This window comes from Haemorhous mexicanus, chromosome 4, assembly GCF_027477595.1.
Source record: "Haemorhous mexicanus isolate bHaeMex1 chromosome 4, bHaeMex1.pri, whole genome shotgun sequence".
Lineage (NCBI taxonomy): Eukaryota > Metazoa > Chordata > Aves > Passeriformes > Fringillidae > Haemorhous > Haemorhous mexicanus.
The window spans coordinates 61,771,734-61,791,955 of NC_082344.1; the positions used below are offsets into that span (position 1 = coordinate 61,771,734).

At 36.9% G+C, this 20,222-nt stretch overlaps 1 protein-coding gene across 6 annotated transcripts in view; it reads left to right on the forward strand.

Annotated features, from left to right (window-relative positions):
* Positions 1-20,222, forward strand: part of LCORL (ligand dependent nuclear receptor corepressor like) — an 82,176-nt gene that overhangs the window by 59,403 nt on the left and 2,551 nt on the right. For 2 of the 6 annotated variants that reach the window (XM_059845092.1, XM_059845094.1), the window contains exon 7: positions 639-14,235. The exons of 2 other annotated variants lie outside the window; for them this stretch is intronic. In XM_059845092.1, coding sequence (XP_059701075.1) covers positions 639-5,544 — 4,906 coding nt within the window. In that variant the 3' untranslated portion in view covers positions 5,545-14,235. Of the gene's footprint in view, positions 1-638; positions 14,236-20,222 lie in introns of those variants that run through there. 2 more of the 6 variants (XM_059845093.1, XM_059845096.1) reach the window with 2 other exon arrangements.

Consider the following 20,222-nt stretch of genomic DNA (forward strand, 5'->3'; position numbering starts at 1 on the left):
ATGCACCACTGCAGCTTTTTTAAAAATTGAAAGGGAAAATTTTACCTGCAAAGAGCACTAGACTATTTTTTCCATTTTCTGTTAGCTTGTCAAGTTTTCTTTAAATATAGAAATTAAAATGTCTTTAGAAATATCTTTAAGTGTATCCTGAAGAGCACTCAGTACACTTGGGTATTTAAATATCAAAGAGTGGAATTCAGGAGAGATGGATCCATTCTTTCCTCTGCCACAACCTTGAACCTCACTCATTCTCAGTGCCCCAGTTAGTGAAATGAGAGTGATACCAAGCTTGCCAGGTTCTTGGTGAGGTTTGCTTTCATTAATAGTTAAGATAGTTTGAAATACCAGAAAGTTAACATTGTTGTAATTATAGTTAGGCTCAAGAAGCTGTATTTCAAATTATTCTTTTTGTCTTTAATTTTTTCATTATTATTTTTCTTAATGGTAGTTTAGTGCTATCACTGATAAGATGCACATCATTGCTAGTGACACTTGCAAGTATGATTGAATACTGCAAATAGAACAGAACTGTTTTGTAAACATCAGGTTTTTAGGCTTGAGTTTAACCGTTATAGCAAACATTAGATGTGGTATTTTACTGTAATTTATATTTTGTTTTGATTTGTTTTCATTTTCAGTTCAAGCTCAACAGCTGATGCAAATTCAGAGGAAACAGCTAATTTGGAAAAAGGAAAATCAACATTAAACAAAGTTTTGGAGTCTTTTTGTTCATATCACTGGCAACAGACTTTGGCTATGTTAAAATTCCTATTACAGGATGAAAATGTTTCTATAGTTTGCAGTTGCAAGCAAACACATTTGGTCCACTCTGAAACTCCCAGTTCCCTTACTGAAGAGGACGTTCACGTTCCATTTTGCAGTTGCAATGGACACATGCTGACAAAAAGGTGCTGTTTACAAAATCAAAGGCCAAACACTTGTTTACCACCTCTGTCTGTTTGTATTAAAGATTTCCATTCTTTGTCATGCCAAGCTGTAGCAATTGGATGTATTAAGACAATGGTGAACAAAGCATGTAGTTCTCCTAAGTATTGTGCTGAGCAGTTGCAAAATTATAACAGGCATTCTGTGAAAGCAGCAGCATGTACATACTCAGCTAAGGACTGTGACCTCTTAAGCAGCATTAAAAATTCAAACAGATCTCGCAGTCCATCGCCACCTCCACTATCACCTGTACACAGTAAAGAATTTGAATTGTCAGAAGGAATGGTTATGGACTTTCCAACTTTAGACAACAACAAGCTTGAAATATCCATCAACCAGCCTCCATCCCTCTTGCCAGCTGAAGGAAGCAAAGGAGAGTTTGAGTATAAGGGTAAAACATGCGAAGGAAAAGAGATTGATTATTCAGATGGAGCACTGGGATCAGCAGACCAGGAAAGCAATGATGGTTATATGAACTCTGAGAAAGGTGAACATTCTGCAATTTTTCAAGATTTAATGGACCGCATTAATGAGAAGTTGAAATCAATAGACACTACAGATCTAGCCACAAATCTTGTAAAACTTTCTAGCAGTGACAGGGCACCAGAAAATGATGTCAAATTAGGAGACTTCATAACTTCTCTTTTGCATAATGCTAAGGCAAGTGATTACAGCTTTATGGAATTACTTCGTCAACATGATAAACAAGTGGAAAATAAAATTATTCAGACAAGATTTCGCAAGCGTCAGGAAACTTTATTTGCAACGTATAATTCTCCTGACTCACCAGTCATTCGACGACAGTCCTTGCAAATCAAGAGGGAGCTTGCAAGCCTTGATGAAACTCTTGTACGAAAAAAGTCAATTTCTGAGAGAAATGCAAAGAGATCTACAAAAAAAATTGATAAAATGCATCCAAGTAAAAGACATAGTTTTACTGTAATAGGAGATGAGACTTTGCAACATCTTGAAAGTAATCCATGCACGAATTGCCAAACCAAACCAATGTGCTTTCCAGTACACCAAACAGAGTCTTTCAATCTACCTCTTACTAATTTTCAGACCAGCTCCAGCTTTTTAGTTCTTTCAGAAAACAGTGCTATTGCAGCCAGCCAAGCAAAACTCCCAAATACACAAGGAGATTGTGCAACCTTAAAAGAGACTGGTCAGATTCCTCTGAAGGATGAGAGTAATGAAATCTTGGGTAGAACTAAACGTAACATTGTGCCTCCTGGGTGGTACTCTGTGTATGTAACAAACAATATCATGTTTAGAAAGTCATCCAGTACAAAAAAGTCCTTGAAAAGTTTGGAAAAAATGAGAATAAATAAAAATCTTCATGCTGAAAGATGCAGTGACATAAATATAAGCAAAATTGTAAGAGACACAAATCTGCAAGTTGTTGTGGAGCGTTTAGAAGATACAATAAACTTATCCAGGAAGACTAGCAACTCATTGTTGGATAGTTACAAAATGAGCCAAAAATTAAAAGGCAATGCTTATGAACAGGTTATGAACTCAGCTCCTAGAAGGGGCTTACCTTTCACTCTGAGCGAAATGGGATGCACAGGACAAACCTTCCTTCCACATTCACATGTGCCAAGCAGCAGTAAAATCAAAGCAATTTGTGTTGCATCAAACACGCAAGAAACTGTTATAGATCAAGAAATTAATGACGGCCTTTTGAAATCTCTGACCTTTAACTCAAGCAGTTCAGCTTCCGGTAGCGGGGACTTGCATGTAACTTCTGAAGCCGGGGAGATCCCGTCTCCCTTAAACTACTCTAGCCCTATTAAGCTTATGTTTGTCTCAGAAGTTAACAGTCATGAAGGAGTCAAGTACACGTTGACATCTGCAGCTGCATCTACTAAGGGAAGCACAGATCTTTGTTTGTTTCAGGGGCACACAAACGCTTTGTTAGATAAACAGGCCACAGGTGACCTTTCACAAGCAGTCTGTGTCAAGGGTTGTGATTGCAGTGAAAATGATACTAAGGAGAGGTCAAGCTGCGTTTATGCAGAAGCTCTTACAAGCTCTTGTCCAGTTGGTCAAATTAACATAAATGACTCAAAAAAAAATGATGAAGTTGTGGAGAAATCAAGCAGTAGCAGTGAATTAGTTTTCAAAAGAAAACCTGGTAGACCAAAGAAAATAGGTCCTCAAGTAGTTAAGCAGGTTAAGAGACCAATTGGACGGCCTCCTAAACCAAAAGTAGACATGAGTGGAAGCACAAAACCTAAACCTGAACTTAGCTGTGGTGGTAAAAGCCTCAAGTCTGATGCAGCAGCAATGGAAGAAGTTAACAGCAACAAAAATATTACTGTGACAGTTGTTTTTGGAAGGTCAAGAAGAACTAAGAGACATGTTTCTGAAGGTAATCTAAATCTCATCAGCATTCTGCCCACACAACGCATTGATTCTAATTTTGCCAATGATCCCAGCAAAGCAAGGCACAATGCAGAAACTGGAAGTGCTTTGACTGAAACAGTAAAAGCCTTCCAGAATCCTTCTGCTGAAAAGGAGGTCTCTGGTTATGACTATGTCAGGCCTATCAAGGGTAATCTGGCATCACCACATCCTTGCAGCAATGTTATACGGCAGATTAAGAAACCATTAACCACTGTTCGAAAACCTGGCAGGCCAGCAAAAGTAAAAATTTCCGGCATATCAGTGACTGTCAGTAGACTTTCACCTCAGGAAAGAAAAGTGAGCATCAGCAATAGTTTGCCTCCTTTACAACAGCAGAATGTGTTAGAGAAAAGCACATCACAGGAAAGAAAAAATCAACTGTGCAATAATATGGGTCAAGTAAAGAACATGCAGAAAGATTCTAGAGAGGATGGATCACACAGTGTTACTACAGCAGTGTCAAGAAAACGTGAAATTCCATCGAGACACTCTGCTAGAGACAGAAAACCTTCACTGCATTTTTTGCATTCACTAGCATCTTCTAGTCCATTCACTTGTAGAAGTGCCTTACTACATAAATCTTACAAGCTTCATTTGAAAAAAGCTAAAGAGCGAAAGGAAAAACTTACACAATCAAGTCAGTGCACAGCATCCAGGGATACCTCAGAACAGAGAAATCCAGGAAATGCTAAAAAGGATCTTAAGGATGGTGGATTCGGGCCCATTAATGAGGTATCATCAGATCCCATTTTTTCGTCAAATCCCTCTCTCAGGTGGTGGCCTACTTCCACTTCAAGCGACACCTTGTTGGAAGAACTAAACAATAGATTTGAACAGATGACTAATACTTGGTTGAGAGTGGGGGGAAGTGAGTTTGACAAATGTGTATGTGAAAAAAGAGATCCCATTGAACGAGACTGTAATACTGAAATGTCGGACCCTTTAGACTCCTGCCTTGTAGGACTTGAAACATCACCTATAAAAATGCTTTTCCAGAAAAAGTGTAATATGAATGAACTCTGCACCTGGTTTATGCAAACTACAGAAACGCAGTCTCTCTCTCTTGTGAGAAAGGCAAATGCTCGCAATCCCTTAGAAGTAGTTAGTACTAAAGAGATAAAGATGGAAACTAAACAATCTGATCCTAGCACTTGCCCTTTCAGAAAGCACTTTAAAAAGTTTGCACTATCCTCCCCTTCAAAACCAGCAGGGAAATTGCAAATATTACATAATATGGTGAGGTCTCCAGTCTTAAGCATGAAAAGTAATTTCACTTTAGCCAGATTAAAAAGAAATGAATTTAAGAAGTTGCAGCGTGATAGGTGGGAACAAACAAAAAAGCTCTATAATCAGGCTCCTGGAGGCTGGAAATCAAAAAAGAAAAATCTGCAGTTGTTTTGCCAAAGCCAATTGTTTAAGAGTACGAGTGGGGGAGCCAATGATGAAACACCCAAGCTGCAGGAGAAAAATGCAGTAGAAATCCAGCCCACTCAGACTTTGGTAGAGTCTCAGAATAGCCTCTTGCCAACTGAAAATGAAACCAGAGATGCATTTGTTGAACAGATGATGGGATTGTCTGACTTTAACCCACATCCTGGTTTAGCAAATATACTTAAGTCACATTCAGAGGCAAATGGAACAATTCATTGCCAGCAAAATGTTAGAAAAGAACAAAATCAAGATAAACTGTTTCAAAATACTTGGAAAGCCAAAACCTTTAAAGACTGTAGGATATTTCTGAGAAAAATCAACCATATTGAGCAGCACAATTCACTTAAATTAAATAATGTCATTTATTCTCCTGAAGCTGTCGACAGTAAAAGCACTCAGGCCTATATGGAAGAAAAAAGACATCCTCTTTTAAGGTCCCATTCTACTAAACAAAATACATTAAAGAAACAAGAAAATGAAGTGGAAACATCTAAAGGATCTAATTCTTCTAAAGTGATTGAAAAGCTGGATGGCCAGTTTCACAGCAGAAAATTAAGTAGTGGTGTAAACCAGGACGATAATCCTGCTGGTAGTTCTGAAGGTCTTACTAGAATAAACAAAAGGAAAAGTCCACAATGGGAGACCACTGACACAAATTTAAGAAAAAGGCATAAGAGACAGTCATGCAGTAGTGGACAAATGGCACCTTATTACCCAAAGTACCAAGTAGGTAAGTTCTTGTTCCCCACTTCATCTTAAAATTGAAATCCTAAAGAATTGGAGAAGTCAAACAACTAAGCACTTTTTTGTTTATTGCATGTTACTCATTTTAATTTCAGACAAGTCATGAAATCAAACATTGCATAACATCAGAATAATTCAGAAAGTGCAATTTTAAAATGTTTATAATGTTTTGCACCACTCTTTCAGCTCTGATAAGCTAACCAATATAGTTTAGAAAGACAAGAAGTCAAGTTCTGGCATTGTGAAGTCAGTCACAACTGGCTGTTGACTTCAAAGGACTTTCATTCCATTGTGTAGTTTCTCATAGTGTGAGGAGGAATAAGCTATAAAATAAAGCATAAATTCAGTGCATTAGCATATAGCTGGTTTTAAAAAACTCATTGGATGATTGCTGTTACAAATCTGTAATAGTTTTGTAATTTTACAGTAAAATATAGTATTTTGTACTTCTGAAAATTATTCAGTCGGAGACTCAGTTTAGTATCCTTTCCATGCCAAATGAAATCTGCTGACTAAGGGGTTTGCACATTGAATCCTTACACAGCAATTTAAAATGCAAAATTATTTTTCACAAGAACAATATACAGTTACTCTGCTAAATACTTTGGCTTGGAATCTTTTTAGGCTAGTGTGAAATTAAATATTTTTTTTAAGATAGATATTTATACATACATTGTAATAAAACTGTGATCTCAAAAAGGCCATTATATTACGTAGAAAGAGGACATATTTCTTAATTATTTCATAATTATTTCTTCTGATGGGTGAAGAGATATCCTTAAACAGAAGTCTTAACTCATTTCAACAAAATTACTAAGGTGTGAAATCCTCGCCAAGTAAAATGCAACTCCTGCAATGTGATTTAAGTTACTGTCTTTGTAGAAACAATATTGTATTAGCTAATCTGATATATTGGCCAAATATAAAAACCTTATTCAAAATATCAGGTCAAAATTTTAGGTTCTCCTTTGTAGTCTATCTTTTAGAAAAGGATCTCTGATAATAAATGGAAAGGTTAATTTAAGTTGTAATATAAACAATATAATGGCTCTTGTATGCTTCATTTCTTTTGTACTTCATGTGATATATAGAATTCTTCTTATTAAGCTCATTCAGTATAACCCTGCTTTTTCCAAAGTACAGCATTTTCTAATCTATGGACTACTCTTTTGTATTTTGATTCATTGATCTAGGGCCAAGCTCAACATAAATAACTTGTTTTTAAGAAGTTCAAACTTTGACACAAAATTGCTGTAAAAAAAACAAACTAGGAAAGGAGAGGATAGAATATACCCATTTCTATATTACAAACAAAGAAAGAGCTCTCTCATACTTGTAACTCGTTGAGAAAATGTTACATTCCAATTCTATTTATCTGTAAATGTTTTGTTTCTATGTAATGCAAGACCTATTACTGTGATATGGTCTCATGTTAGTTTTAATTGGGACTCAATTTTATCTACCTGATAACTTTCATCCTTTAGTTTTGGATTTTCAGGAAATCTGATAACTATTTTGATATTTTACATTACTTCATTTGCAGTTTTTGTTATTTTCCCTTTTACTCATGGTTTCTCATATCAGTCATTGTCTTCAGAAAAGCTACGATAGGAAATTATTTGATAAAGGAAATGTTAAAAGACAAAGAATGATGATTCTGGAATTGTCTCCACACTTGTAACCCCACATCTTTCTTAGGGGTACTATTGCACTATCAGAGGATTGTCTGATATTGGAAGGATGTCTTGTTTTGCTGTGTTGATTCAACATTGTGTACTTTCTGCACCAGCCAAGGAAATCATACAAATATTTTTAGTCTAATATAGCTACTCCCTAAAAAGAAGCAACATGATTTCTAGCTGTGCATGCATGTGACTCCAAACCTAATTCCTGCATCTGGGAGTTAAATGCACATGAAAACATCATCTTTCGTTCATATGTTCTTTGGATTGTATTTTTGTTTATGTGGTATCATAAATTATATCATTGTTCTGTTGTCATGCTTGAAATGTTGCTATAGACACATTTATGGTCAGTATTTGAAGTTTTTCTTAAACTTGGGGTCTTACCAAATGTTCTTCAAGAGAGAGATGTGATGCTGTCTTATTGTGAAACAATGTGGCAGGTGGGCAGAATGTTGTTACCAAATTTTTTATGTACTCTTGGTTTTTTCATTAGCATGTGCAAGCAGGAATAAACAATTGAATTCTTACAGCTCGAGGTAGTGTCCATCAACCAGAACTAGCCATGCACTCATTGCAGCAGCAGAAAAGAGTTAATTGTGTTTTCTCATTGCCTGTTGTATTCAAGATAAGGTGGCTGGTAGATACATGGGTCCATTTGATGTTTGTTTACACTTCTGAACTGTTGCTTCCACAAAGCATTTGATGTGTTGAGGGGCAGTTCCCTTTTACTCTAAATCCATCTTCTGGCAATTGTCATTTCTTTAGTAACACTGAAATGCTATTATTCTCCATTGTGCAAAGAAAATTACATAAGCATGTTTTTAGGAAAGCATTTGTTTTCTTTTCACAAGAATAATTCACTTGTAACACTGAAGGTCACATTAACATGCTTTGGACTTGGGCAAAAGGTTTCAAGGAAGCCAAGCTAAAATACAAAAAACTAGTAATCCAACAATAAAACTGGAATATGTTATATACTCCATTTTACAATCTTACAATGTACTGAGTATTTTAAAAATCTGCTTCAGAGGGTGTGAACTTCATACAGATAGGAAAGAGACTGTGAACCTTCTACAGTAGCAGGCAGGGCTGACATCACAGACCTATGCTCTTGCCCTTCATATCAGGGTAGGAATTTGTATTCAAAAGCTTTTAAAAATTGATTTCTATCACTTAAAGTTAGGATATTTTCATCTAACACGAACTTTTTAATTTTCACCCTTATATTTTCATTTTTCTTCAAGTGGTCTGGAGTTTTAGAACAGATCTATTGGTTTTGTCAGCAGAGAATATGACTTTTCAATTTTAATTTTTTATTATGTTTGAATATGGTTTTTATATTCTACCTTAATGAAATCAAGTTTGTGCAGTACTTGAAAAGAGAATTTGCTAATTTTTGTGGTCATTTCAAAGTTGGCTGCAAGAGTGAAGAATCATAACTATGAAAACTTTGGTGTTGTGAGTCTAATTGGTCTCTTCATTTGTGCACATAAAATAACATCTGTATTAATATTACAGACAAACATTTTCTTAACTTCCATTACTATAAGTTTAAGTTACTTAGTTACTTTAAGTAACTTTAAGTAACCAAGTAACTTCAAGTATACTTTAAGTTACAGTATAAGTTACTATAAGCAAAAAAATTGGGAGATTTTTGTGAAGCTTTTTTTACACATCTGTGTTAGAATGGCTTTAATATTCCAGTATTGTTGCTTATTTGTCTCATAGTGCAATCCAGTGATAATAAAGCTACAAATGGGGATCACTTCCTTTCTACTGTGAATGACCTAGTGACAGACAAGATTGGTTTTAGCAGGTTGTTCAGCTTTCATGAATGAACACATTTTACACTCCTAATGAGTGACAAATTTAAAATATTGGGTTAGGAAAAGTGCAGAGGAGACAGAGTAACAGTCATCAAATCTGTTGTTTTTAAGAAGACTCTTTTCACAAAGGCTTTTCATCAGAGGGTTACTTGGCTCTAAAATAAATTTCACCTGTGATGCAGAGTAAGCAGAAAGAAATTTGCATACCTGTAGTTGCCAGCCAAGAAGTTACCTTTTCACAGGCAGACATAAACCAAGGAGCATTAATAGAAATACAAGAAGAATATGAGATGAATGACTGTTCACAGTAAGTGGGCCATTTTTAATGCAGAAGTGTAAAAGCAGAAAGGTACACTTGATATATAGATGTCTGTACATGTGTAGTAAATCCTTCCTCATGTAATGAACTTAATGGAGTCTGCCTCATTCCCCATGATGGAACAGCACAGCTCCCATGCCACAGTCTAATGCTCCATTTTGGTTTACACTCTGGGATTCTACTTGCCAAATTACATACTCTTCATTCCTTTTCTTTTTCTCTCATCAGGTGAGATCTAGTGTGGGGTGTGTAGGGTTTGGGTGCTGTTCAGTTTTATTTAAACTGTGGTTATTTGCATATTGCCTTAGAGTATGCTGATACTCATCTTCTTTTGAGGGTTCTGAGCTAAGGATTTTTACTCTTGCTTCTTTGAATAATGGACTTTTTTAAAGAACTTGGCTCTGAGGTCTTCAAATTTCTTTACCTGCTAGGATATGTAGTTTTCTGTAGCTTAGTACCATGATCATTAAGCCTTTGTGTAGGATTCATATACCCAGTTTTATACCTAAGCTGGGGTGATTTTTTCATCATTTTATTCAGTATTTTTTAACTGTCTGGTTTTAATTTTACCTCTTCAAAAACTGAGAAACTCTTAGTCATATTTTCCTATTTGTCCTTGGTCCTAAAGAAATGGCTAGATTTTTCAGCTTTCTTTGGGGAACTGGTAATACTAAATAAATATAGACAATCTTCTGTCTTTCTTTGAAAGCCTTTTACTAGAAGAGAAAATAGCAGTTTTCCAAGGCCTGCACAGTGCTTTTGAAAATCTGACAAGTACATATCTTTTTTAAAATCCTCTCTTCTGTTGAGAGTTCATGGCCTTAAAGCAGAGCTTCTGTTGCTGTTAGATAGAAAAGGAGGGAAATCAATCAACAGAGCCTGTGAAGAGGTAACCTGTAAATTAAGTATTCATGTAGTCTGACCATGACCAGAGCAGATTAATTTTGCTGAGACAATTCCACATTTTGGTGTTGAAAATAGTTCAAGAGAGATGCTGTAATTCATAGAGGCCTGTGTACTGTCCCTTAGTTTGCATTTCTCTATTGTTGATATGCTAAAGCTAGTGCTGCTTTTCTGTTTTCACCACATCTTTGGGAAGTGTCTTACACAGAATCTTCAGTTAATTACATTCAAAAAGTGCAGATTGTGGTTCCAGAGTCGAGGGGGGAAATGTAAAATGGTGTGACATGAGTGGGTTGTTGTTTGCATGTATTCTTGGGTAGCTTTTGCTTTCCTAATTCATCTTTCCCTTCTCAAAGGATAGTTTTAGTCAGACCCCTGATGGTTTTAAATCTTTTTCAGACTTTTAACCCAAATAAAATGCCTCATTTATTCACAGTTCATCCTTTTGCTTGTGGTGTCCTTTAATTTTGCTATAATTGTATAGTTGTGCCTTAAAGATATTGTTCAAACAATCTTTGAGACTAATAGAAATGTTTTTGTTATTTGGTAACTGGATATTAATTTAGTAGAAATAGTAATTTTACCATATTTTGAGGACAGCATTTCCTTATCAAAAGCCTTTTTTCTCTCCAATGTTTCCTATGGTCAACATGGAAAAGAAAGGCTCTCTAAAATGTCCTTGAATCTTGGGTGTCACTGAGAGTGCTGTGTGTTTCTGAAAGCTGTTGACAACCTTCAGGTTCTAATTAAGACCAATTTTTTTACAATGATCAACAACTAATTAGATGGATATATCTGAAAGGAAATTGCTGAATATGAGAAGTGTAATATTTCAAGAGCAGGATTTTGCCAATATTGCTGTGCACACCCCACCACAGCATCTCAGCTTGGTGGGTTTGCCCTTGGTGGCACTCGGGGCAGTGTGCTGCTTCCTGTGCTCAGTGTCATCTCAAATGTGATGGTGGTTCTGGGTGTGTGATCTGGATAAAGAAAGTTTATGGATTCCTCATTAGTCATGTTTACTTCATAGTTATTTGAAGATTTTTATTATTAGGTATTTTGAAAGAAGTAAGAGGAAAACGTCTGGAAATCAGAATTATGGGTTTTACCAAATACAATTATTTAGAAATGTGTGATATATAGACCTGTACCTGAATATATTTGTAGAGGGATATGTGCTACTTGTGAACCTTTCTAAGGTATGATTTAAGAGAAAATCACTTACTTGAAAAACTGCAAGTAGAACCTCGATTGAGATGCCAGTTGGGAAGTTATTTAGAATATTTTCCTTTGTTGCTCACAAAGGTTTTATTTGATAGAGCTTTATAAAAAGCCAGAAAAGTAAATCTTATTTCACTGCTATTCAAATAAAAGATTAAAATTATTGTAACTGAGAAATAATTAATACATACTCCACAGTCCTAACCAGGTGAGGACTCAATGTTTTGATCGGTTGCAGTGTAACTTTATAAAATAATGCTGTTCTTGAGACACATCTCTCTCCACTGTCTCCTTTCAATGCACGAGGTATCATCTTGACACAGTTTTCATATCTCCTTTTATTTCCTTTTTCCCATTGTTGGATTGCAAACTTTCAGCAAACTGACTTTTTTTCTTATCTAAATGCTCACTTTATATTTCATTCTTGGTGTGTGATTTTTCATGAACTTTTTTTGTTAATTACTCACTTAGTAAATTAGATTATCTTTGCTTTCCCTGCAGTTTTATACCTTTTTGTAGAAAGATGTGCACACTTTTTCAAGGAGAATGATGAGCCCAATTGAGATGTCAAGTCATTGCACATCAGCTCTGCTCCTGTAGTGAAAATTGCACCTTTGCCATCGGCTGTCTCTTCATCTGTGCTCCATGAAAGCTGCCTTTGTCCCAGCAGTGCCTGTCCTGCACTGATGCAGACCAGGCTCCTGCTGAGCTGCTGTTCATTTCACAACTTTGCTGTTGCTCCTCTCTTTTACTCAGACCCTTGTCTGAGCCACAGTTCAGACCAGCCAGGCCATTGCACTCTGGTTATTCCACATTTCTCTGCATCCTGCCTTCATACTGTGCTCTCCTTTAGTACCAAACTGATTCTCAGATCATGCATCAGCTTTCCTTTTATACCAAGCTGTGTGTTTGTGAGTGCCAAAGCATATTCTGCAGAAGATGAGTGCAGCCCAGTTTTGTTCCTGTTTTGATTTTTTAGTGCATATTTTTCATTGTGTACTTTGGTCCATTCTGTCTGGTCCATACACCTGCCAAGAGATTTTTAATACCATGAGCGAAATGTCAGTCAGCTTTTGTCACAGATTTCTTCAATCCAGGTACGGAAATTCTTTTTTAAAAAACCATACCAGATTTTTAATCCATTTTTTCATATTGAAGACCAGGTAATTTAGTTTTTTTCCGACAGTGTAGAGATATGTCTTTTCCAAGATCAAGATATTTAAACAGATTCCATCTTCCTATCTCCACGCTTTTGGGCCAACAGCTCTGGATGCTTTATAACTCTAGACAAGTTGCAGTTTCTGCTGCCATATTCATGGCAGATTGCACATTCTGTTCTTGTGGGACAGATCCAGCAATTTTTGTTTCGCTGCATTTTTTCATAACTGAAAGGGGACCATTTTTTTATGCTGATTCCTCTCATGTTCCAGACATCAGTAAAGACTGTTTAACTTATTCTTCAATTTCTTTGGAGTACAGATAATGGTATCTCTTGCTGTGTCAAGAGGATGTAAACCTTTAGTGAGAAACTTCGTGATTTATGGAGGCAACGTGCCCTTTTCTGTGTTCTATTCTTTGGTTTCAGTCTGTCTAGGTTTTACTATTTGATTTGTCTTTTCAACAGCACAAACTCACCTGACTTATATCTGCTTTCAGCTGTATTGATTCCTTACCACAAATTAAATTTAGGCAGGAGTTTCACACTTTCTTTCAGTGGTTGTGCACTCACCTCCTCTCCATCCTCCACTCACTGCCACTTGCTCCTTTCTGTCACTTCTGGGCATCCATGAGAGCAATCTGCTTCTGTCTTTTATCATGGTTTATCTGTAAGTGGGGCAGGTATCTTAACTTGATTGCAGCTCTTTCTTCAGTTAAGTTAGACCTACTTTTCTTACTTCATGTATACCAGTAGAAATGGCCTTAAAATTAACTTAGGACTTAAAATACTTTTAAAAGCATAAGTCTGAATTTCTGCTTTGTTTAGGATGTTTTATATCAGCTGTCAAGCCATCAGTGAGTAATGTGACTACAATCAGGTTTTTCCAAGCAGGTCTTATTCTTTGTTTTCATTTTGTAGCTCAGGGTAGAATATTTCTAAATTATGATTCTGCTAGGAATTAGAATAATGAGGATTTCACATTTCATATTAAAATGCATGCATACATGAAAATCAGGATGTTCAGGGCTGTCAGTCTTTTCAGAGGGATCTTGTCACAGGTTCCTGTTACCTAAGGTGTGAATTTCACAAATACTCAGAGCTTATACTTGATATTTTACTGACCCAGGCCTGCCCTCAAAGCTGTCTTATTTTAAACTATTGAAATCTTGGTCCAAACGATGGATTATTTCCCTGTACATGAAATGGAAACCTAGCTGAAAAAATCTTGTCTAGAAGCTGTAAGAATGGCTTAAAATATTTTTCTTTAAAAATAAATTCTTTTTCTCACTTGAATTGTGCTCTCTTGCCTATGTGAAAAGTCTTTCATTTTGAATGCAGGGTAAATTTTAGGGGGAAAAAAAACTACTTAAAGTTAGGCTTCAATGTTTTTATTGGGGCACTTAGCATAATTTTCAAAACATTCAAAAATAATAATTTATTTTTACAATTTAAGAAATTTATTTACCATGCAAATAAATATTTAAGAGCTATACTTAAGGTATCAATTCTTAAAATTTGGTTGTTGTTGTTACCTGTCTTTCTAATTTAACGTTCTTGTGATGTGTGTTTGAATAAATTCTCTTGTGTATCATATTTGTTGCTGACATTTCCTATTTATCAGTTTACTACTTACAGCTGGATTTAAATTACATTTAAGTGTAGAAATCTCAGAAAAGGAAATTACTTATTTGCAAATTGCCATTTGACCTTCCTGAATTCAGAAGTCTGGTGGGTTTTAAACCACCCAGGGACTGTCTCATCATATTTCTGAGATGATCTCTCTCCATAACATAATTGCATTTATAATGTCAAAAAACTGTTATGGATTAAAGATTTGAGCTCAAGTGACAGGACTTCCCTAGCTGCATTCATGCCAGCACTGAGATGGAGGCATTGTGCTTCCTCAGAACAGCCTGAACCAGCAGCACACGCTGTTCTGAACACCCAGCCTCGCCTTATTGCACCTCCTTCCAAACCTTTCTAATTATGAATAGGTAGAAAAAAATAGCAAAAGCTTTTCTTCTCTTGTAGTGTGTTTGTAAGTCAAATACAACAGTGCTCATCTGCACAACAGGTGTTTCGGGGTTTAATTTATTTGCATGCTGCTAACTTCTAGTCATAAATAGAAATTAGTTTTCTTCCATGGGACTGATGATGAGAAGAAGACTTGTTTTGGGGTGGTGCCTAGAAGCGAAGAATTCATTGTGTTCATCATCAGATGAATGATGCTGCCTTTCAGCTGTTAGAATCTTAGCTGCTTTTTGTTACCAAGATCTTTTAAGACAGTATGCTATGAACAATTTGAGATCATAGGATTATTTTTTTTTCTTTAACAGGTTATGTACTATCATCACTAGTAAATTACACCCTAAAATTTTGACTTCTTCATGCCCACTTCAGTGACAGCTTATATTAATATTCTGTTTCCTTGTTCTTGTCTTCTTTGGACTGTTAAAGAGTCTGTAACACCACAAAACATGGTGATTCTTGTCAAAAAGATCACTGTTCTACAAAACTTTTTCAGTCAGGCTGCTTTAAATAATTGGGGAAGGAATGTTGTTGCTATTTAGACTTGTGAAAATATATTCAAATCTGTCCTGTATTTTGGGGAGCCATTAGAATGGAGCTCTGTACATCCATGGCTGTGCAAGCCTGATTAATTTATTTTTTAAAAGAGTTTTAGTTCCTGAATTTTTCAGTGAAATTACGATTTAAACCTTTTATGTTGCCTATGACCTGTTGGGTGTAATTTTCTCAGGCTGACTGGATTTGGGGAGAAAGTTGTCTTACTTCTCTACCTGCACTCTCAAACTGTTGCCATCCATTCCACTTGCCAAATGTTTGCCTGAAAATGTAACCACCTGCTCTTCAGTGTTACTGTTGTGCTGTGGTCTTTGAAGATGAAGTACCAATGATCAGTACTGCTGTATGATTTTGTCTCTGTGCAAGTTAAACTTAAAACTTGAACAGTGTGTTGGTATCTCAATATATAGATTCAGAAAAAAGCTACCAGTCAGTAATGCTCTCTCACTGGCAGGCCAAGAGTGCTCACAAATTCCTACTTGCCTCTTCTTGCTATCTTTCACATATATTTTGTATGTATTTCATTCATATTTCCTTTTTTTTTTTTTCTTCTCAAACCAAGAAAACAACTGAGTTAGTCTGAAGAGCAAAATAAACTTTCCACCATAATTTCAGTCTGGGATTATGGCTGGTTCTGACTTCTCACCCTGTTTTTTTGTCTCCATTCAATTCACCTCCTGTCTTGGTATTCTGTGCTGGTTTGTTTGTCTTAGCACTCTGGCTTAGCACTCAGCCCTTATATCTGACTTTTAAGACTCCCTGAATATTGCATATATCCCCATCTTGCTTTGTTTGATGTCTAGGGCATTTTTTCTCTCTCTGATTCCCAAATGAGATTCCATCCACACAGCTGAAATATGTTATTTCATACTGCAATGAGAATCCAGTTGGTAAATGGAAATGAGACATTAAAATTTTCTTTGTAGATTTCTTTGCTGCTGTGTTTTGGCATTGTGGAAAAAATGAGTTTAAATTTTAGAGACAATCAGTCAGACTGTGCATGCTTGGTTTACTGTCTTTTCAATATATATTACACTACCAAATCAGTTTCTGTTGGAAGTCATACTGAGGCTACTGTAGTCATTGTAGATTTTAACCTAGTGTGTTCCACTAGTTCCTTTTTTGAGAAATTGTTTGAGCAGGGTTTGTACAGAGAACATTTTTTTAAAATTCTGCTTAAATTTTACTGTTTCTACTCAGTGTTTTTGAAACCTTTCTGTAAAAGCCCCGAGTCAGTGCTGTGTGTCACAGATGCTCTTATGCTTTCCAAGCTGCCAGTCTGCAATCTCTGCTGGCAGTGTTTAACAAGTGCAGTTTGCAGAATTTCTGTCAGACAGGAGGGTAAGAGCCAGTTTGACCTTGCTCCCAAATAGTGGGGAAGGAGATGTTTTTATCTGTAGGTGTTGCAAAAGACTTAGAGAAACATAGCCCTGCAGTGATACTTTCATAGCTGTTTTACAGCACACGAGCACACAGCATTGATGGCAATCTCTGATGGCAAATGCTGAGGACTGACCTAACAGATAAGAGATATTTTTACCCAGTCCTACTTTTTCTTTTTCCTACTTTTTTTCAACATGTTGTGACAGATTAACTCAGCAAATATATGGACTTGGGCTAGGCAGATTTTTTTTAGCTTTATCATTTTCATACAACAACAGCAACAAAATACCCTGTTTTTCCAGGAGAATGTGGCTCCAAACTGCAGAGAAAATAAGCAGTTCAAAGAATATTCTTTTTCTTTTGTACTTGGCAGCCTCAAATTTTCTGATGTTGCTCTCCCATCCTGCCATTAAAAATCAGTATTTATAACAGTATAATGATGATTTGGGTAAAACTAAAGAAAGAAATCTGAATTTTAAAAAGATTTGTATTCAGGCAGTTTTAACAGCAAGTGTAGACAAGAACAAGTTTTTCTTTAGCACTTAGGAGCATGGGGAGGCCACTCATTGCTTACTTTAGTAGAAGGTTGAATTCAAACCTTTCTATTTATTCCTTTTTATTTAATGATAGGAGGAAATTTTTGTAGGGAGAGATGATCCCTTTAGGCCCCAGCAGGTCTGGAAACTTAACTACACACAGGGTTCTCTGCTTATCCAAGGAGACCAGAGAGCCCCTGAGAGTCCATCGATGTTACTCTGAGCTGGCTGCTGAGTGAGAGGAACACAGGGGTGATTTGTTAGCACAACACAGGCAGTCCATCCTTTCTGCAGCACTGTTCAAAGATGGTAAATTCAGAGGTGATTCAGTGACGGTGCTGGGGGAGCTGGGAGTTCCAACACACACAAAACCATCCTGAAGCCCTCGCTGACTGCTGCAGCCCCATTGTTTGGTGTGCAGCAGCTTCCAAAGGCAGCCCAGAGCAGGGAAGGCCATTCCCAGGAGCCAGCAGCGAGTCCTGTCACTGTGCACAGCGTGCTGTGCCATGGCCTCAGTGCCACCCCTGGGCTTCACATGGCTCTGGGGAAGATTTAACCTCTCTGAGACACAACAGGCCCCTTGCACAGAGCCATGGCAGAGCACCTGCTGAGGGGCTGCTGAATTTGGCTCCCCGAGGCATTTTTCCAGATTGCTCTTGTTTCAGACCAAAACGTATGGTCGCATTTCCATATCCCTTTTTCTTTCTGCTTACTTTCTAAGAAGAGACAGTTATATGGATCAGTTATTATACATGGTGAAATATAAAATCTTTTCAATTAAGCAGTAAATATGTTACCAGCACTTCAAGATTATTCAGAGAAAAGGGCTAGGAAAGGGTAGTATAATTTAAGATGAAGAAAAAATGCTGAATTTTCAAGCCATCTCACTAATTTGTCATACAAAGTGCGAAAAAAATAAAGATGGTTTTCATCTTTTTCACTGGGATTTCAGCACTGTTATCCTGTGACAACAGTGATTCCCCAGTGAAAACAGAGCTATTGGAAATGCCAAGGCTTTTCTGATGTTCCATGTCACAGAACATGGAGTTTCTGATGTTCCATGTCACAGAAATACCTATAGCTGACTTCCACAAATCACATGCACAGAAGCTGATTAACTGAGTCAGTCCCAGATGTATAAAAACAAAACAGATGATGATTGCAGGTATAGTAAACACATGGCATCAGAATTGGAAATTCTAACCGTTTTAGAGACAATTCTGTAAGGTCAGTATATGCCTGGTGTCTAGGGAATTAAACTCCATCTTCTTACTGGAGTGAGTGTTGGTAGTGCAGAGCTCCAGGGGCTGTAAAGTGGGGATACTCTACCAGACTCTCCTGAAATAGGCTCCATGGCTTCTGGGCCGTGTGTAGCATCTTGCGGGAATGCTTAATGCACTGTGGAGCTTGTGCAAGTAGAGTGGAATAAAATTTAAGAGTAGCATCCGTTGATGGATTTGACTGGAAAAATTCAACTGCTTCTGTTTGACTTTATCCCTTTAATTTCATTCTCTGCTTTTAAAATATTTAAATACACAATTTTTTTACCATGTCACATCAACAGCTGGAAAATAAATCACTACAGGTGAAGGAATGAAAAGCAAGAAAAAAGACTAGATTCTTCTTAATTAACAAATATATTAAAGCAGATCTCTAACCATATTATTTTCCACTTAATTTTTACTAAAGTAAAATTTTCTAAAATACTTTCACTTTTTGTGTTGATGTTACCCATACTGAGGAACTGAGGGAAAAAAAAAAACATTTTTCTATTCCTGTTTAAATTATCAACACATACTCCAGTTCTAGTTTTGCAACTTCAGTCCAGCCCATTGCACTTTGTACAAAAAAAAAAAAAAAAAAAAAAAAACAGAACAGAAGGACTGTCCTACTCTCCATCTTTTAGGTTTGAACAGAAACCTGTACAAACCTAAAAGATGAAGAGTAGGACAGTCCTTGACCGAGCTGAGTCCTTGGAAAGGGCTGTTTGGTGCTATACTAGCACTCAGCATTTTCATTTATAGCCCAAGCAAATGAGAAGGAATGATGGCCACAATTGCACCAAATCTAGGATACACTTTACCACCAGCAGTGTAGTTTGGAAAATGGCCCTTGGCAGCTTTGGCAGCTTGGTGCAATTCCCACTTGATCTACAGAAGAAATGTGCCAGGTCATACAAGGAGCCCAAACCTTTGGCTTTTTCTGTCTGGCACAGAAACTGTGTTGCCCAGCATGCAACACCGTTCATCTGTCTACTGCTTTAAAGACAGTAGAAACGCTGGGTTTTAAAGTACTTTGCAGGTATATACCTGCACCACCAAAAAAGCCAAAAACCCAAACCACCCCAAACCTTTAAAAAAGCCAAACCAAAACATTACTGCCCTATCCTTCATTTAGCTGTTGGCAAGTTGTTAGAAACTGTGTTTTGCTACATGGCCATGCCTGAAAAGCACAAAATCAGTAGGAGTGAGGAAAGCTGCTAACTGAAGCCTTAACACCATCTTCCATATGCACTTAATCCCATGGTCATCAATAAAGCCTTTGACTTCCTGAGGGCAAAGATCCAAGTCTGAAGAGGGTGTAAACTCAAGAAGTAGCCTTGCTGATTGAAGTCCTGTCCATGATCTACACCTGTACTCCTTTTCCTCCAGGAAGGAAAAGATCAGAGCAACCAGAGGAAAAGGGCACAAGGCGAAGAAACAAGACAAAAGATAGAGGCTGAATAATGACACAAGGAAATGCAGAGCATGGGGGCAGTGCACCATTTTGGTGTTGGGAACTAGTGTTAGTAAATGAGAAATCTTTGTTTCACTGCCATGTCAGCAAAGCACACAGCCTTGAGGGGTGCTGATATTAAAATGTGAAAGAAGTAAAATTGTTCCTGATAGCTGTGACAAACAACAGTGAATTGTCATTCTAGCTGTTGCCTGAGGTCTTTCCTTTTTGCTGTGACATAGAAATGTTTTAATCAAAGTCAGTCATCGCTATTTCAGTAACACAGGGCAATGTTTGAGGCTGTAGTCCTACACTGACTGACTGTCCTCAGCTACTCTGCGTGCTCAATGTGAGCACTACACT